This window comes from Haemorhous mexicanus, chromosome 2 (assembly GCF_027477595.1).
Source record: "Haemorhous mexicanus isolate bHaeMex1 chromosome 2, bHaeMex1.pri, whole genome shotgun sequence".
Taxonomy (NCBI): Eukaryota; Metazoa; Chordata; class Aves; order Passeriformes; family Fringillidae; genus Haemorhous; species Haemorhous mexicanus.
Window position 1 is genome coordinate 13,267,622 of NC_082342.1, and position 16,457 is coordinate 13,284,078.

The 16,457-nt window shown below is 35.4% G+C and overlaps 1 protein-coding gene across 1 annotated transcript in view; it reads left to right on the top strand.

The window, feature by feature from the left end:
• Window positions 1–16,457, top strand: part of NCAM2 (neural cell adhesion molecule 2) — a 274,443-nt gene that overhangs the window by 188,153 nt on the left and 69,833 nt on the right. The window contains exons 10-11 of the mRNA XM_059873029.1: window positions 6,298–6,485; window positions 7,152–7,248. Coding sequence (XP_059729012.1) covers window positions 6,298–6,485; window positions 7,152–7,248 — 285 coding nt within the window. The remainder of the gene's footprint in view (window positions 1–6,297; window positions 6,486–7,151; window positions 7,249–16,457) is intronic.

The following is a 16,457-nucleotide window of genomic DNA, read 5'->3' on the forward strand; positions in this document are numbered from 1 at the left end:
GATTAGATTACATTACGTAATAGATTAGATTAGATTACATAACAATGTAATCTAATATTTGATGGAGAAGTCAGGCCATGCTAAATTATTCCAGTAGTTCTGTCTTGGAATACATGTAACAATTGAAAATTTGGTACGAATTGGCATCATTTGAGAACAATGTGTTAACAATGGGCACCTGATAATTTTATTACTAAAATGAAAATTTTTGCTAATTGTGAAGGATCTGTAGGGGAATCTTCCTGTCCTAGATCTGATAGCCAGTGTTGGTGATTCACAGGCATAAAAAATGATTAATAGACAAATGCAAACAGTTTATTTTATACGTCATTAGAAGCTTATTTTGCTTATTTTACTATGTTTATTTTTGCTATGTTACCTTTAGAACTTCTCCTCCTAATTTAAACTTGTTTAGGTAATTTTAGAGAGATATATCAATTCAAAGCAGACATTTCTATGAAATTAGAATTTCTGGGGCTTTAGTTTGGCTTTTGTGGGTTTTAGGGGTTTTTTAAGTAAAAACAAATATAATTCTTTAATGTCAAATGAAATTAAAAGAAAAATAGGTACATTGAATTTTTGCAACTCTGCCAGCACCAAGCACCTGAGCCATGCATGCATTCAGTGCCCAACATATTTTAATGTGCAATTATCAACATGCTTTGCATCTAGCAAAAAAATGGAAATGGGACAATTGGTATAGTGTTTTAATATTAAAAATAATATCCTAATTAAGGTTTCCAGGAACTAGTACTGCTTGTCAGTAGGAGGGGGCTCTTACTCTTCATAAAGGTAGAATCAGTCAATAGTGCACCATACTATTGAATATCAATGTCATATTGTAATGAATTTTGAGAGGAATCAAGGGAATGGGGCAGGGGAAAGGAAGTCTTTCAATAAGTGTGGTGTCTTCTGCCCTTGCTCTGAAAGAAACATGTACCTCTCAAAACTTTTGAAATCACGGGTTGGATTCCAGAACAAAAAACCTCTCTGGTTATAGCTAATAATTGTGGCAATTTAAAACCAATATGTGAAGAGCTTCATCAGCTTTCCTATTTGAGAACTTGTTATGTGGGTCTCAGATGTTTTTCATTACAGCCATATGATTGTGATAGCAGCAGTAAGTAGCTGAAGTTTTCCAATTCTTGTCTTCCTTTTAAGAATGATTATAGATTAAAATATAGTCACCTAACCACATTTTTGAAGTCCTTCTAATATTATTTCTTCTTGCAAATGAATATGTGACAGTTATTGTACTTGTCTGTGGAGGTCCTTCTACTTTGTATCCAAGGAAGAGCTATTAATTTTAAAATATTAACTACTGAAAAAGGTATGAGGGAGAAAGTACAAGAGAAAGATAGATGGCTGTTAACTAAATTGTGGCAGAGTTACAAAAAATGGAGGCACTTTTACAGGATCAATGGCAAGGACAGTACTGGATTTGCCAGAGGATGTGGTTTATTAAAGTCCTTGATGATGGGAAACTTATGCCAACATTAATCATTTTAGAGAGAGGCTTCCAATAATATACTGTAGGAAATGTATCAGAGTCTTAGACCTGACAATCTGTCACATATTTTTATTACTTGTTCCAGGGGAACAAATAGCATCATTTTGAAAACCTATGTTCCTAAATTAAGAAGTGCAAATCTGATTCTGCACACTAGTTTTCCATTCTAGTTGTCTGGACACATGTACTGAACCAGGTAATTTGCCGTATCTAATTTTGTGTATGACACCAAACATACACCAGAACTGGATCTTTGTCATCCTTAATTTAATTACTTTCTGGACAAGGCAGGTGATGTATTAGTCTGTTTTTGAATCACTGTTCCTGGACATTGCAACTCACAGGGATATCTAAATGCTAGAGACAGCTTTCAGGTCAGACTTTGCTTCTCTTAAATAATCTTCTCACACAGGTTATCCAGAACTCATTCTAAGTGGAGTGCCAACCTGTTGGTTTCTCTCTTGCTTGGCAAAATGATCAGCTTGAGTTTAGCTGATGCTGGCACCATAACATTAACTACTCTAAAATGCCATTCTAAATTGATAATTTCTTACAGAACCCTACACCCATACAATAGCTTGGTTTAGTTTTATGTCTTTGTGATATAGTCTTTGTTCCTTCAAGGCATCTTTTTCATTTGGATTGCCTAATCTCTCCAAAATAATATTGGATCTTTCATAGCTGAACCATAAAACCTTATGGACTTTATCACATCCTGGCTGCATCCAGAGCCCCGTGGGCAGCGGGTCAAGAGAAGGGATTCTACCCCTCTACCCACCTTTTGTGAGACCCCCACCTGCAGTGCTGCATCCAGCTCTGGGATGCCAAAGACATCAGGAAGACACAGGAAAGACATGGACTTGCTGGAGCAGGTCCTGGCGAGGGCCAGGAAGGTGGTGAGAGTGCTGGAGCAGCTCAGCTGTGGAGACAGCCTGGGAGGCTTGATGTTGATAAGCCTGAAGAAGAGAAGGCTCCAAGGAGACATTTGCAGCCTTTCCATGTGCAAAAGAGAGAGTTTTCATCTGTAGTGATAGCAAAAGGACAATGGTTTTAAACAAAAAGAGAGTTTTTAGAAATTAGATTTTAGGGAGAACTCTTTTTAGTTATGAGGGTGATGAGACCCTGGCACAGGTTGCCCAGAGAAGCTGTGGATGCCCCGTCCCTGGGAGTGTTCAAGGCCAGGCTGGATGGGGCTCTGAGCAACCTGGGATAGTGGGAGGTGTCCCTGCCCTTGGCAGGGGGGATTGGAACTGGGTGATCTTTAAGGTCCTTTCCAACCTGAGCTATTCTATGATATTGTATTCTATTAAATAATATGAATGCTAAATTTTGTAAACTTTTTGCAGCTTTGGGGGACTTGACTTGTTTTGTTTTCAATAGGTTGCTAAAAGGTCAGATAAAAGAAATCTGATCAAGGTGGATTTATTTTAATGGAGTGTATTCAAGCTCCTACTTCTACTTATCTGTTCAGAACTCTAATATGTCATCTTAACTTTTTACTTTATGTAAAAAATCTTAAAAAGGACAGCTCATTTGCACCCTGCATTGAATTTTGTCAGGTGTAAATTAGATCTCAGGTACATAGAAGCTAAGCAGAAAGCATTATTATTTTTATTGGTTCTAATTTTCTAACTGATTTCCATTGAATCTTTTGTTTTTTTAAACAATAAATATATTGCATTTTAAGATCCTTTCATAGAACCCCCTTCTCATTTCTTCTTGGTTTTACTTAATTTTCAATTGAAAAAACTTTTGGATAAATATTCTGGTTTTTAATGAAACTTGTTTGTTAGTTATATTATAAAAATGGTGGGCTCAGGTTTTGTAGACATATAATATAGTAGGAATTATCTTTTCAAACACTTGGCTTTGAAAATCTGTTGTTTTTCGTGATTCTTTTATATTAAACATAATGTGTGTTTATGTTTGATAAATACTAATTCTGTAACCAGTAAAGCATACTAAACAGCACTTAGTGATGAAGACCATACAAGAAAAAACAAGTTCTCTTTAAAAACAAATTATTCCCTTCCAGCTCAATCTTTTAGTTTCATAAGAAATGTAAATGATCTTTTATTTGTACTGTAAAAAGAAAATTATTTTCAGAATTATATTCTTTTTGTAAAACAACACTCAGGCATCTTAATCTGTTCCTGATTGGGAAATCAAAAATCATCTGTCTTAAGATAATCTCTCCATTTCAAGTCATTAGTGCAGTCTTCTTCTTTTTGTATATTGGAGCTCTTGACTGCTCTAATATACAAAAATCGGGAAATGGCTGCAAAGCATTTTTATACTGGTTTTTGAGAGGGAAATTACAAAGCTCTTTTTTGAGGGGAATGCTTTACAATTGTGAGTTGTTTATTTCAGGATATATCTTTATTTGACAGACTTTTAGTCCTATTTGTGGTTTATTGTGTTTATGACTGTTAGTACCTGTAGTTTTGTAATAATGGCGGTCCATAACTCACCTATACTTCTAAAATATCAAAAAATATATACAATGGACATCCAAAATCTACCTTTATAAGAGAGAGAAGTTGGAATTGGAAGTCCCTATTCTCTTAAATGCATTTATCTGCATTATAGAAGTGTACATTACTTTTTCACTTGTAAGTCTTAAAATAGGATATGAGTGTGCCACATGTGTATTGAGCATCAAACCACATAGTTTTGTCTAGGAAGGAGGATTTCTCAGATTCAGAGGATCTTTTAATCTTCAACATTCATGCCAGTGTCCATAAATGGAGTGAACTTACTGTGAGAAATTGCACATTGGAAGACAGTGCTCACCTAATATTTGTGAAACAATTTCATGCAGACTCTAATGAGATTTCCAATCTATTTGTTGAACATGCTATTGATCCATCTATTGAACATGCAGAAATAAGCTTGTACAGTTTTCCTACAAGTGATTCCTACCATGAACTTCATTTCCAGAGGAAAAGCCAAGACTCTGAGCCTTGGTATTCTGAGATTCTTGACCATAGCTAACCATAAAACAAGCTTTTGCAGTTTGCTTTCGTCTTCATATTCTCCAGTAGTGTAAGACTTCACACTCTGAAGAGTCTTTGATAGCCTGTTCTTTGCATTAAACTGTTTAGCTGCTGAAATATGGGGTGTTTAAAGGTCTGTGAAAAACAGGATTGCTAGAATTACTTATTAAAACTCTTGGAGCAGAAAGATGAACTCCTGTGTCTCGTAAATAAATTCATAGCCAGGCAAGCTTTACTTATTTAGATGAAAATGCTTGTTTTTCTACAAAAATAAGGGCTGAACAGTTATTAAAGGAAATGCTGCTGGCCTTGAGCAATGTAGCAGCTTTGATCTGTGCTTTAAAACCTCTATTGATAACAATTCTTTTGCTCAGAGTCTGTATGCCTAGATGCAGCAGCAGCATATGTCATCAAAAAGTTATGCTTTTTGACAGAGGCAAACAGGAAGTAGTTGAAAACGTGCACTTCAGGGTAAAAAAAAAAAAGAAAAAACCCAGTTGTTTTTAACCATTCCTGATGCTAAATTTTACTTCATACTAAAGATGCTCAGTTCTGATCTCTGATACACCTATTAGGAACTTTTGTACCTAAAACTAAGCTGTATGTGAGAGGACTAGAATAGAGTTTCAGATTTTCCAGAGACATATATGAAAACATTTAAGAGCTACTTATCAAAACATATATATATATATATATACATACATATATACATAAACATATGTATATGTATCTTAGATATTAAAAAGAGATACCATTGCAACACCTGTAACTGATAATTCTCTTTTGGAATTAAAGCATTAAGGAAGTTTCTGCGAATAAAGAAATTTTTTTTTAAATACTGTTAAAGGATAGTAATGGTAAATAAATCAATATTTAATAGAAAAACCCAAGACATAAGAAGAGGGGATAGGCTACTCCCTCTCATTTTCTAGAGATCACTAAACTTCCTGCTCTCCAGAGAAACAGTGAGTAGAAGAAATAAGTCTTGTCACTTCGTGGCACTGTAGTCTGAAGATCACATTTAGTTTGCAAACCAACAACTTCCTCTGTGTCAGACTCAGTGTTTGGTGCATGTTTAATGCAGACATTTCTTACAAAATAGTAATGTTTCTAAGAAAAACACACCAACTTTTTCCATGGCTATAGCTTGATAATTTCATAAGGAACTGACACAAATTGTCCTAAATAATGTACACACAATATATTTTCTGCAGTAGGTAGAATACATTGTTACATTTTTTGTTATTCTTTTGCTATTTTTTAAAGTTTTATTTCCACAAATAAACATGTCTCTTTAAGAATGTTTCATGAAGTATAATACAGTTCTAGCCAGAAATGGGTGAAGCCATAGCACAAGAAAATTTGAGGACAGAATGTAATTTCTCCATAGCAAAAGAAGACACTATAAAATCAGCACATGAACAGACAATGTATGTTTGTAGGTCACCTCCCTTTTTCATATGGGGGTCTGGCTGAAAAATTTGTCATCCTCAAGATGACTCTTCCTCATTTCTGAGTGTCTTTCAAGTGCCTGTGATTGCCTAAAGTTAAATATATTTGACAGGTATTCTCTTTCCCAAGAAGTTCAGCTGAAACCATTTAGGAGAGGAGAAACTTACCAAGATTAAAGCCCAATGAACTCATGGTTGAATACTAAAACTCCCATGTTCTGAAGTAAACTGACACAAGAGTCAATTAAAATTTTTCATTGAACATGAAGGTTTGGAGATGGGTATACAGCTTGTTTTCCTAACCCAGTTAATAAACTTGTGCATTACTTCCTTTTTCCAGATGCTCCAACATTCCTGTCAAATCAAACCATGTATTACTCTTGGGAAGGCAATCCCATCAATATAAGCTGTGAAGTGCTGGCAAATCCATCTGCCTCAATTCAGTGGAAAAGAGGAAAATTAGTTTTACCTGTAAAAAATGCAACTCATTTGAAGACCTACAGTACAGGAAGAAAGCTGATTCTGGAGGTAAGACTTCACATGGAAATCAGTGTGGTGGCAGAACATAATTTAGTCCTCAGTTTGGCAGAACTGTGAGTAGTGTAGAGTGTATTTGAGGCTAAAACCTACAATTTAATAAGTAACACTCCTAAAAATGAACAGAAGAACAAATAACTATATATGAACTGATCTATCTACACATTTCTTATGAGTAGTTAGAAAATGAATCTTATTTGAATGGCTTATGCTCAGTTTTCCACCTACACCCAACAAAAATATAATTTGCATTTCTTGGGAGTAAAAAAAAAACAAATAGATATAAAACTAAAATATCAAGCTAGGACTGAAAATTAACGTGACTGCCTTGTAGGTGCTTGGTGTCTACAAAAAAAGGTTTTTTACTTTTGGGGTTTTTTTGTTTTTTGAGTTTTTTTTTAATAATTGTTTAAAGGTGCAATTTAAAGATGAACAATGTCACTATTTTCCATTATCAAATTTCTTCATCTGAAGTTGAGAAGGGGAGGTCAAACATGAAAAAATGTGTATTTAGGTCTGTGTTTGGAGAACATACTAGATATGAAGAAGTAACAACACATCTGCATATTGGTTAAGGAGAACATACTTGAATTTCTTTTTTAAAAATTATAGATATTAATAAGCAACTAATATTTACAAAGTGTATTCATTTTAAAGATTGCTCCCACATCTGACAGTGATTTTGGACGGTATAATTGCACAGCCACAAACAGAATAGGAACAAGATATCAAGAGTATACACTTGGTCAAGCTGGTAAGTTAAAATTTTCTTTAATTTTTTTTTCCAAATTTAATCAACATTCAGTTCAGACACACTATCCTCTGTTTATTTTATTCCCTGGACTGTTTGCAGATAATTTAATTGTCTAAGAGCTGAGCTGAAATATGAAGTAAAATAAACCAGTTCCCTCAGAATATGAATCTTCTTTTGATTTAATTTCAAGGCCTTCTGAAACTTGAAAAAAAATAGTGTAACCTTTTTTCCCTTGCTCTTACTATATCCTACATTTATAACAATGTATTTTTATTACTTCAGCAGAGACATATGGCTTGCAGGCAGTAAAAAGTAAGAAGGAATTAGAAAATTATTTTTTTCATTTTTCCCCCTTATATTTTCTTTATAAAACAACAATGACAAGACACTGAAATACATCAGCAAATAATTTCTATCTCCATTTGAACTTTTACTTTTTTAAAAGCAGAATTTGACTGGAGTGCTAGATTGAAATAATTTAAGCTCTGAGATATTCTACACCCTGTTGTTACACAATGTCTGAAAATTTTTATGTCCTTCTCTTGTTGTTTAGGCAAATAGAAAAATCTGACTGTATGTTTGTTCTTTGGCAGAAATAACTTCTAACTGAGACCAAATGAGAGCTTCTTACCATTGCTTTCAATTATATTTTCTTGTGGAATGGACTAACACTATATATAATTTATTTTTTTTCCTTTCTCATTAGGACACATATTCCAAGTTATGCTTAATGTTTTAGTTGCAAGTTTTGGTCTAGGTTTTTTGGGGGTTTTTTTTGTTTGTTTGTTTTTTGATATTTCTGTTTTGGTTTGATTTTGGGGGTTTGTTTTTGTTTGGTTTTTTGTGGAGTTTTTGTTGTTGTTGTTGTTGGTTTGAGGTTTTTGTTTGTTTGCTTATTTGGGGTTTTTTTTGTATTAAAAAACCACTTCAGACTCCTACCAAGAAGACTTTTAGGGGAGCATTGCTGGAGCATGCACATCCACTCACAGGGAAGCTCTCTGACTTGGCCTGCTGCTATTATTTGAGAATTTTTGCTCCAAAGGGCAATTATTTTCTTTTGATGTCTCAGGAGTTATAAAACCCCATTATTTATTAATAGTCTTCTTGGACTTTGAACACAGTTTTAAAAGTTTTTCCCATCATCTCTGTAGGATTCTAGAACATATATCTACTATAAAATATCCTTTGGTTTTGAAGAACCATGAAAAGTTCTGAGCTTCCTAAAATAGGAAAATGTGGGGTTCAAATTTCTTTGAAGCACAATTTTACATCACTTAGAAGACCCCCTACCGTTCAGTTTACAACTTTTTTTGGGTGTTAGCTGTGGTGTGATCTTACTTTCCTTCGACAGCTACATTTGACCACCGAAAATAAAAAGCTTTTCTTGAAGCCATGAATGTAAATCACAGGAAAGGAAGGAAAATCCCCACTTGCATCCCTCTGGGGTCTTACCTCTCAGGAGAGAAAATGATGAGAAAATGTTGTGGTTGCCACTGTGTGCTGTTTTTTCATAAATCTGTATACACTTGGGAGAGCATTTCAAGAGACATTCTCAGAATGTTTTTTTTTCCTTAGATTTGCAGAACAACATCTCATCACAATACATGATACTACATGATGAGTATTTTAGCTATGTGTATATCCCCTGCATTTATAATTTATTAATTAATCAATTGTAATAAAGAATATTAGCATTGAAAAGTTAATTGAAAAAGCACAGGGTATTTTGTCATTGTACTTCAGAAAATTCACACATGAGCACCCCTGGAAATGCAAGGAAAACAAATAAGCTACAATACATTTTTTTTTTTTGCTTTTTAATACAACTATATGAGAAATAATAGCAATGCCAGTTTTTTAAACAGATTAATATTTATTACTTCTGCGATGTTTTTCTTTTGTTTTTTCCAAGCAATTCTTCAGGAAACTCGATGAAGACTTAAAAATTATGTATTGTAGTTATCAACATAAAAAGGGGCGTGAGGATAAATACAGTTATGGGTAGAGATCATGTAAAGCATGAGCTATATGGGAATATTCTAGATAATGATATTAAATGCAGAAAATAGAAAAAAAAAAAAAGAAAAGCAGGTTTATTAGTAGTGATAATGCACAGGGCTGGAAAAAGTGGATTTGGAGTGTCACTGTGTACTACTAGGCACTACCTGCTATGCACTACTTACAATAGTGTAATACATAATATTCAGTATCCTGAAAGATTGATATTTTTAACATTTGCCTCTAAATAGACTTTGTTTTTGGAATAAAACCCCAAACAGGTAATTCACTGTTACAAGTTTTGCACTTGAACTGGCATCAGCTAGAAATGGATGATCAGGGATATGGAGCATAAAACCAGTATAATGGATACAGGTATGAGATGTCAAATGCAGCTTTCTCCCAAGTTTTATTACCTTGGTTTCTTCACTCTGGTTAATTAGGAAGGCCTAATGGTTGATATTTCCCATATTAAAGCCTGTAAAATAATTTCATGCATTTCAAGGCAGCCTGCTTTGCCTCCTGGCTTTGATTGTAAATGCAAATGCTGGGGCATAGAATACTTTTACAAAGCCTATGTCAGGGAAAAAAAATTCAATTCCTAGCTGGGAGAAAGTATTAAGTAAAGTATGGTGCTAAGGTAAATTTGATCACAAATAATGATAATTTTGCTAAATAGTTCTCTCTTTAAATTCTGCAGGAATACTTGTTCCTTCATGTTTCATTCAATTTTCTGATTTGCTGGATTTCAGCACAATCAAACTACCTTCTTTTATTAATTTAATGCTACTTAGAAAGTTATCATACTGTCAAAATTCCATTATCTTTATTCCTGTTGCCTTCCTTAAGAAATTACTTATTGATGATTTCAGAAAGGAAGATTTATTTCCAAATTGATGTGTAATTTACAGCCATATTTGTTTGACAGAAAAACCATGACTGTTCACTTGGATTATATAGAGTTACTGAATCAGACTGAATTCCATTTAAACCTTTCAAAACAACTGAGAAGCTGCAGAGTATTTGAGGTCTCATTCTGGAAGGTGATGGCCTGCTTAGAAACTTCAGAGTTTTGTTGCAAGCTTAATCAGATGTTCCCGTGACCTGACTGTTGTGGTGATGAACTTGTGGAAATAACACATGGGTGACCTCCTTTTCCATTACCTGAGCTTTTAAAATGTTATGTGTGTAACATATGGAATGTGAAAAGAGCCACAGTCACTTGTTGCCACTGCAAATTAGTTGCTTCATGTCAGCACAACAGCCACAACTTGAATTTTAGAATGTCACTTACACTCTGGTTTTAATCTAAGTCAGGCTTAAATTTTGGCAAGCTGGGTCAGCTTGGCAGGTTGCCCCAATGGTCTCAGAGGCTGAGGGGAGCACAGATCTTCCCAGATTTGTCCAAATCTAGTTTATGCATAGTTTTTGTGAAATATCACTATGCAGGGGGCCAGTATGAGCTAGAAAATCATTCTTCTGTATTGTTGAGATCTCAGTATAATTATTTCTAATGTTTTGTGTACGTAAGTAGAAAGACACATGGCCATCAGTAATTTAGGATCGTGTTATTGGAATAGGTAAATTAATACCTTAAAATGGTAAATTTTAAGGTTGTTACAAAGAGCTGAAAGAGAATTTTGAAGGTTTATCTTTTTTTAAAATAATAATGTAGATTTTGGACATAGCTGGATATATAGCTGGGCTGAATCTAGAGCCCTAAAAAGTCAACTGTGATTCTCTTCTAAGGACCTCATAGCCTTACTCTTCCTAGACTTTCCTTTCCACTTCTTCCTTGTATTCTGGGATGACATCAGCTTTAAAATTCTGCTGAGTGCAGGAACAGTTTTCACTAGACCAGGCTGCTCAACGTCCTGCCCAACCTGGCCTTGAGAACTTGCAGTTATGGGGGCATCCACAGCTTCCCTGAGCAAATGGGAAGACATGTATGCTAGACATGTGTGATTTATCTTTTTCCTTTCTACAGGAGTATTACAGGGAATTAAAACCCAAAAAGTCAATAATGTCATTAGATACTCAGAACTCCTACACCTCTTTATTGAATTTGATAATCTTTAAGCATCCTGTGCACACAGAAAGTCAGTGAATGTGGGAAGTAATGACAACAAAAGCAAAGGGGAAAGACCATAACTGAGCTTCACAGAAAATGCTCCCTGTAATCTCTTTTATGGAATAAAGTCATGCCCAAAATATGAAAAGGCTGATTGACAGCTGGCAAAGACTACAAAATCAAATTCAGATATTTACTTGTCTGTAGTTTTGATGCTGGCACTTTGTTGCTGCTAAATGGATGTTCCTTTTTTCACCAAGTATTTGCATTTCCATGCAGGTGAAATAAAATCAAAGTAGTAGGGCTTAATTTTCCCTGGAGAATAGTATAATGAAAAAGAAAATCATATTCTGCCAAAATATGATTTGTCTCCAAAAAGACCTAAAATCTAGCTTGCTGTTCTAAAACTTGCCATTCACATAATAGCAGCATCAACATAGCAGCAGTGTTTTGCTTTGTGTGAATGTGTCTTATTTTAGTTTATTATTTATGTAATGATTTGCTAGCTCTGGTCTTACTAACCAAATTTTGTTTACTAACTAAATGCTTATTTTTCCAGAATTCTCAGAGATTTTGGGGAAGAAATTTATGTAGATCTAATATTGAGGATTTTTCCCATTCTAAGGATGTACAAGCACAAGCTATTTCATTGAGATTTTTGCCTCCAGAAGTCTAGTCCCCAGCCTCATCTCTTTCCTTGCCAAGGTCCTGGTGCTGTTTAGTTTCAGCATTTAGACACGGTTATTTTCAGTCAATATATATGCCAGATGTACAGAAAGAGGAAAAGCTGGAGAACTGCAGTGGGAACATACTGACAGGAGACAGGAGACAAGAGCTGACTGGAAGATCAATCCCTGAGCCCACTGCCCACTCTCAGAGAGCCACTTCCTCTTCTCTGTTTATACCAGGGCTGCTGAACTCTGAGAGGGAGTTATTTTCTTCCATAAAGCTATCAAAAACTATCTTGAAAAGAAAATCCCCAGTGATAAAAAGTGGTCATTTATTGAACAAGTTTGGTCATAATTGTAGGAGACTTTACACATCAGTAGAGGCAAATGTGAACTCGTAATTCTGTGTGTACTTCTCTATGAGCTGTGATACTGTTTTTGGAACCAAACCAATTCTGTTTAGGCCATTGCATCACAAAGTCCATTTGTGCAAACCAGCGTTATGTGCTGAGTACAAATTGGATGAGGTGCAATTTTACACCTATTGTTTGGGGATACTATTTGATTTTATTTGATTCTTGTTGTGTTCCAGTGTGGGGAACTGCGAGGAGTTCTTTTAAAAATAGATGGTTTAGAATGAAATTAAGTCAACCAAGACAACACTGTACCTGAGAACAAACAAACAAAAAATGGAGCTGGCCTACTAAAGAGGGCTAGAAAAGACAGGAAGGAAAATGGAAAAGAATGAAGGTGAGGCAGGGGGAAGAGAGAATGAGAGAGAGAGAGAGGGGAGACAGGGACACAAAGCAGGCATTAGCACCAGAGGCAGGGACGTGGGGGCAAAGCAGGCAGGGCTCTGGTCAGGGACACAGGGAGGCAGGACAGACACAAGGGTGAGCAAGAGCCAGCAAGGGCAGGAGAGACAAAAGGCAGGCTGAGGCCAGGGCAGAAAGCACACATCAAAAGACTGGAGCCAAAGCAAAAAAAGCAAGATGCAGAAGGCCTCTAGACCCAAAAATCCCAAAAAACAAGACACAAAAAGCCCCAGTCATCAAGCCCAAAGCCGAAAAGCCCCCGGCCAAAAGACAAGTCTCTAAAAGCCCCCAGAAGCTTGTTGAGCAGTCACTTTTATGCCTCCTGTCTCCTCCCAAAGTCTCTCCTGCTGACAGGAGACCACTGGCCCAGCTCAACCTTCCACTGCAGGCTAGTGCTGGAGATTCACCATCTGATTGGAGAGACCTCTCTGGGGAGTACAGCATCCTTGGTGGTCTCCTCCTGACTGCCTGTCCCATGTCAGCTGTGAAATGGTGACCAGGCAAAGTCTCCCCAGAGACAAGGCTTTCCTCCATCCCCTGGCTGCCTCCAGCAAGTGGCACATGTGCACCCCCTCTCCCACACGCCCATGACAACCAGTATTGAGACTGAAATCAAAACTAAATTGGCTCCTCATAGTTCTTTAATATCATACATAAATATAGTCTCATTTTGGATAGAGAAATAGATGTTGTGGAATGAAGATGGAGTTGACAAAATGTCTGACACTTGTTGGGATGTTTTATGCCTTTAATTTAAAGGCTGAATTTGTGATAAATTTTCTCTTGTTTTGACAGCAGAATAATGACAAAAGACTATAGGAGCAGAACTTCCAATGAAGTATTCTGGAATCTTTGCTATCATTAGGTGATCTTTAAATCATAGAAAATAAATCTCTAAATTTTTTCCACTATTTAGTCCTTCAACTTATATCTACAAGAGTATATGAATTAGTGATCACTGCCTGTATCTAACCTCCTCTAAGATTCATTTTGCTCGTTTTAGAATGAAAAAGAACAAGAAAAATCTACAGCTCTATCCTTCCAGGCACAGACCTCAGAGTACACAGTATTGCAAATTATTCTTCACTCCTGCTAAACATTGATCCAAAAGCCTTGCAATTCTAACATGAAAATCACAGCAATGCTCCAAGTAATTGCAATTGACAGGGGACAGCTCAAATGCAGGAATGTTTAGCTGGATGAGGACCAGAAAGCTGTATACCTTGCATGATCGAATTCATACTCATTAGAGAACCACAGAATTAGATTCAATTCATTGTGCTGTTATTGATCTTCATTAGGGAAAAAAGTTAAGGCTCTGCCTAGTTGGAAATAGATAGTAGGTATTTTAATATATCTTGATGGTATTTCTAGTATTTGGTTTTGGTTTTCACCAGGAATGTGTCTAATCTATATTTTCTTCAGTGATTCACTCTCTTCCTTACAATAGATACAGTTCAACTTTGAAAACTGCATGAAATTTACCTGCATGTGTGGGTGGCTTGGAATGTGAGATGCATTTTTAAAATAGTATTGTGGATTTATTTTACACTTCAGTGAGTTCTAAACATTTTGCATTGTGCTAGTTATGCAAAATATCGTACTGGGTTTTCAAAGGAGCTTCATTTCATGCTTATTATCAACTGGAATCATATCTTCCTCTGGCAGAAATTATACTAGAATCTGCAGTAGCAAACATAGGGTTCTTCCTGAAGGATTTCATCTTCCCTGTGCCATGCTTATTATACTTAAACACATACAGGCATTAACACACAAGGAAGAGAGGTCTCGTTAATATTTGGAAAGCCAAGAACAGAGTGGATATGTAAATAACACATTTTTGATTTATGCTGTAGACCAAATAATTGTTTTGATGCAGACAGAAACACTAGGGAATTGGCTTATTAACAATATCATCCAAAAACTAACATAAAAGTAGTATGAATGAAATTAGGTATTCATTCATCCCCTGCTTTTGTTTGTTTTATTTTGAACACTTTTAATGAGAGACAAAGAATTTTAAGAAGTTTAGAAGCTATTTTGGTACTGTAGGTATCCAAAGCAGCTTTTACCTTGTAATTGAATCCAAAGAGCATTCATCTTTAGTACTGAATATTGATATTCATCTTCCCAAGTGATGGTGTCCACAATGGCTCATACAGTACCTTTCTGCTTAGGTATGGCTCTCCCGGATTGCTTGGCTGGGATTCTTACACTGTATTTTTCCCACTCTTCTCAGAACTGCCACTGAGCTCAGGAGAGAAGGCATCTGTACCCAGAGTGGTGCTTATGTGCTTAATGACTATATAGGGGGAAAAAATAGGTATTTCTCTCAGCTCTAAGGAGAACCTGAAGGATTGGTCACAATTTGGTTCCAATCCTCATTCTCTTTTGATTTTGGGGTGAATACTCACTTAACAACCAACTCATATAATTCATTCTTGTTCTATGTGGTTACAGAAAATACCAGTCTGTATATTTTTTGGACGTAATTTCTTTTTTCTAAAGACCCCCAGATTTCTGACCCATTTAGAAAGAGATCCAAAATCCAGGTCTGTGTTTTCATGGATTCATAGCAGACTAGTTACATTTGGTCTTGTTCTATCTGATCACAGATTGTCAATCTCTTTCTAAGGAATGTGAAAATTTCTTGCAAAATCCCTAATCCTGATAATTGTTTTCTGGAATAGAATATTATTGGAATCCCTCAAGCTGAGACTTGAATTCTACTAAAATCTGTAATGTAATGGATTCACATAGTTGTGTCTTTAAGTAAGAGATGTTACAACTTTCTTATCCATATAAATAAAATCTATGCTGGTTTTAACCCAGTGAACTGCAAGTATTGGAGGTTTCAGGAGACCTGGAATCAGAAATGGCAGCTGTAAGAGGTGTGATATTTGCATAAAAAAACTCAAGTCTGACAGCTGACAGAGATGGTCTTCTGAAGAAAAAATTAAGTTTCTGACAATTAAGAGGTTATACAAATCAGCACCTTTAGACCATATTTGACAGTGTCCTTTTCCTGAGAATTTGTGACTGAATATGTCATTAAATCTGTTCTTTAATATTTTGTACAAATTTTTGTCTCATTTTCATTCAAGTACCAATGCTGGGTGAAACTCAGATTGATTTCTTTTTATTCACCACTGTCTGACAGCCTTTGAATACAGACAATATTTTATGTAAATGGTTCATTACCCACTAACTGAATTACAGGCTTTGGCTCAAATTCTGGCATGTCCTTACAAAAATATCTTTCATAAACATGGAGACGAAAGCAATGTCAAATCTAGAAGAGGGCATGCAAATAATTTTCAGATGGATCAGAAAATAAATTTTTAATGGTGCTTCAAAATCCTGGTATTCTGTCCACAGAATTAAAATTCTTCCTATAATTTTCAGTATTACTTTTTATAATTACAATTCTTTGAAATGTAAGACAATTAGAAAAGTTAGTCTTTTGACTTGAGTTTGATCACAATTTGTAAAAACAATATAATATTTATTCTCTTAAAGATGTACTGACTCCAATGGTTTTTTTTGCTTTTGTTTCATGTGTAGCATTTCAACACCTACAAATACCTGCTTTATTGTCATAGATTATTTCTACTTTGAAAGATATACTTTTGCTTTTGATTTCAGAGAAAATATTTC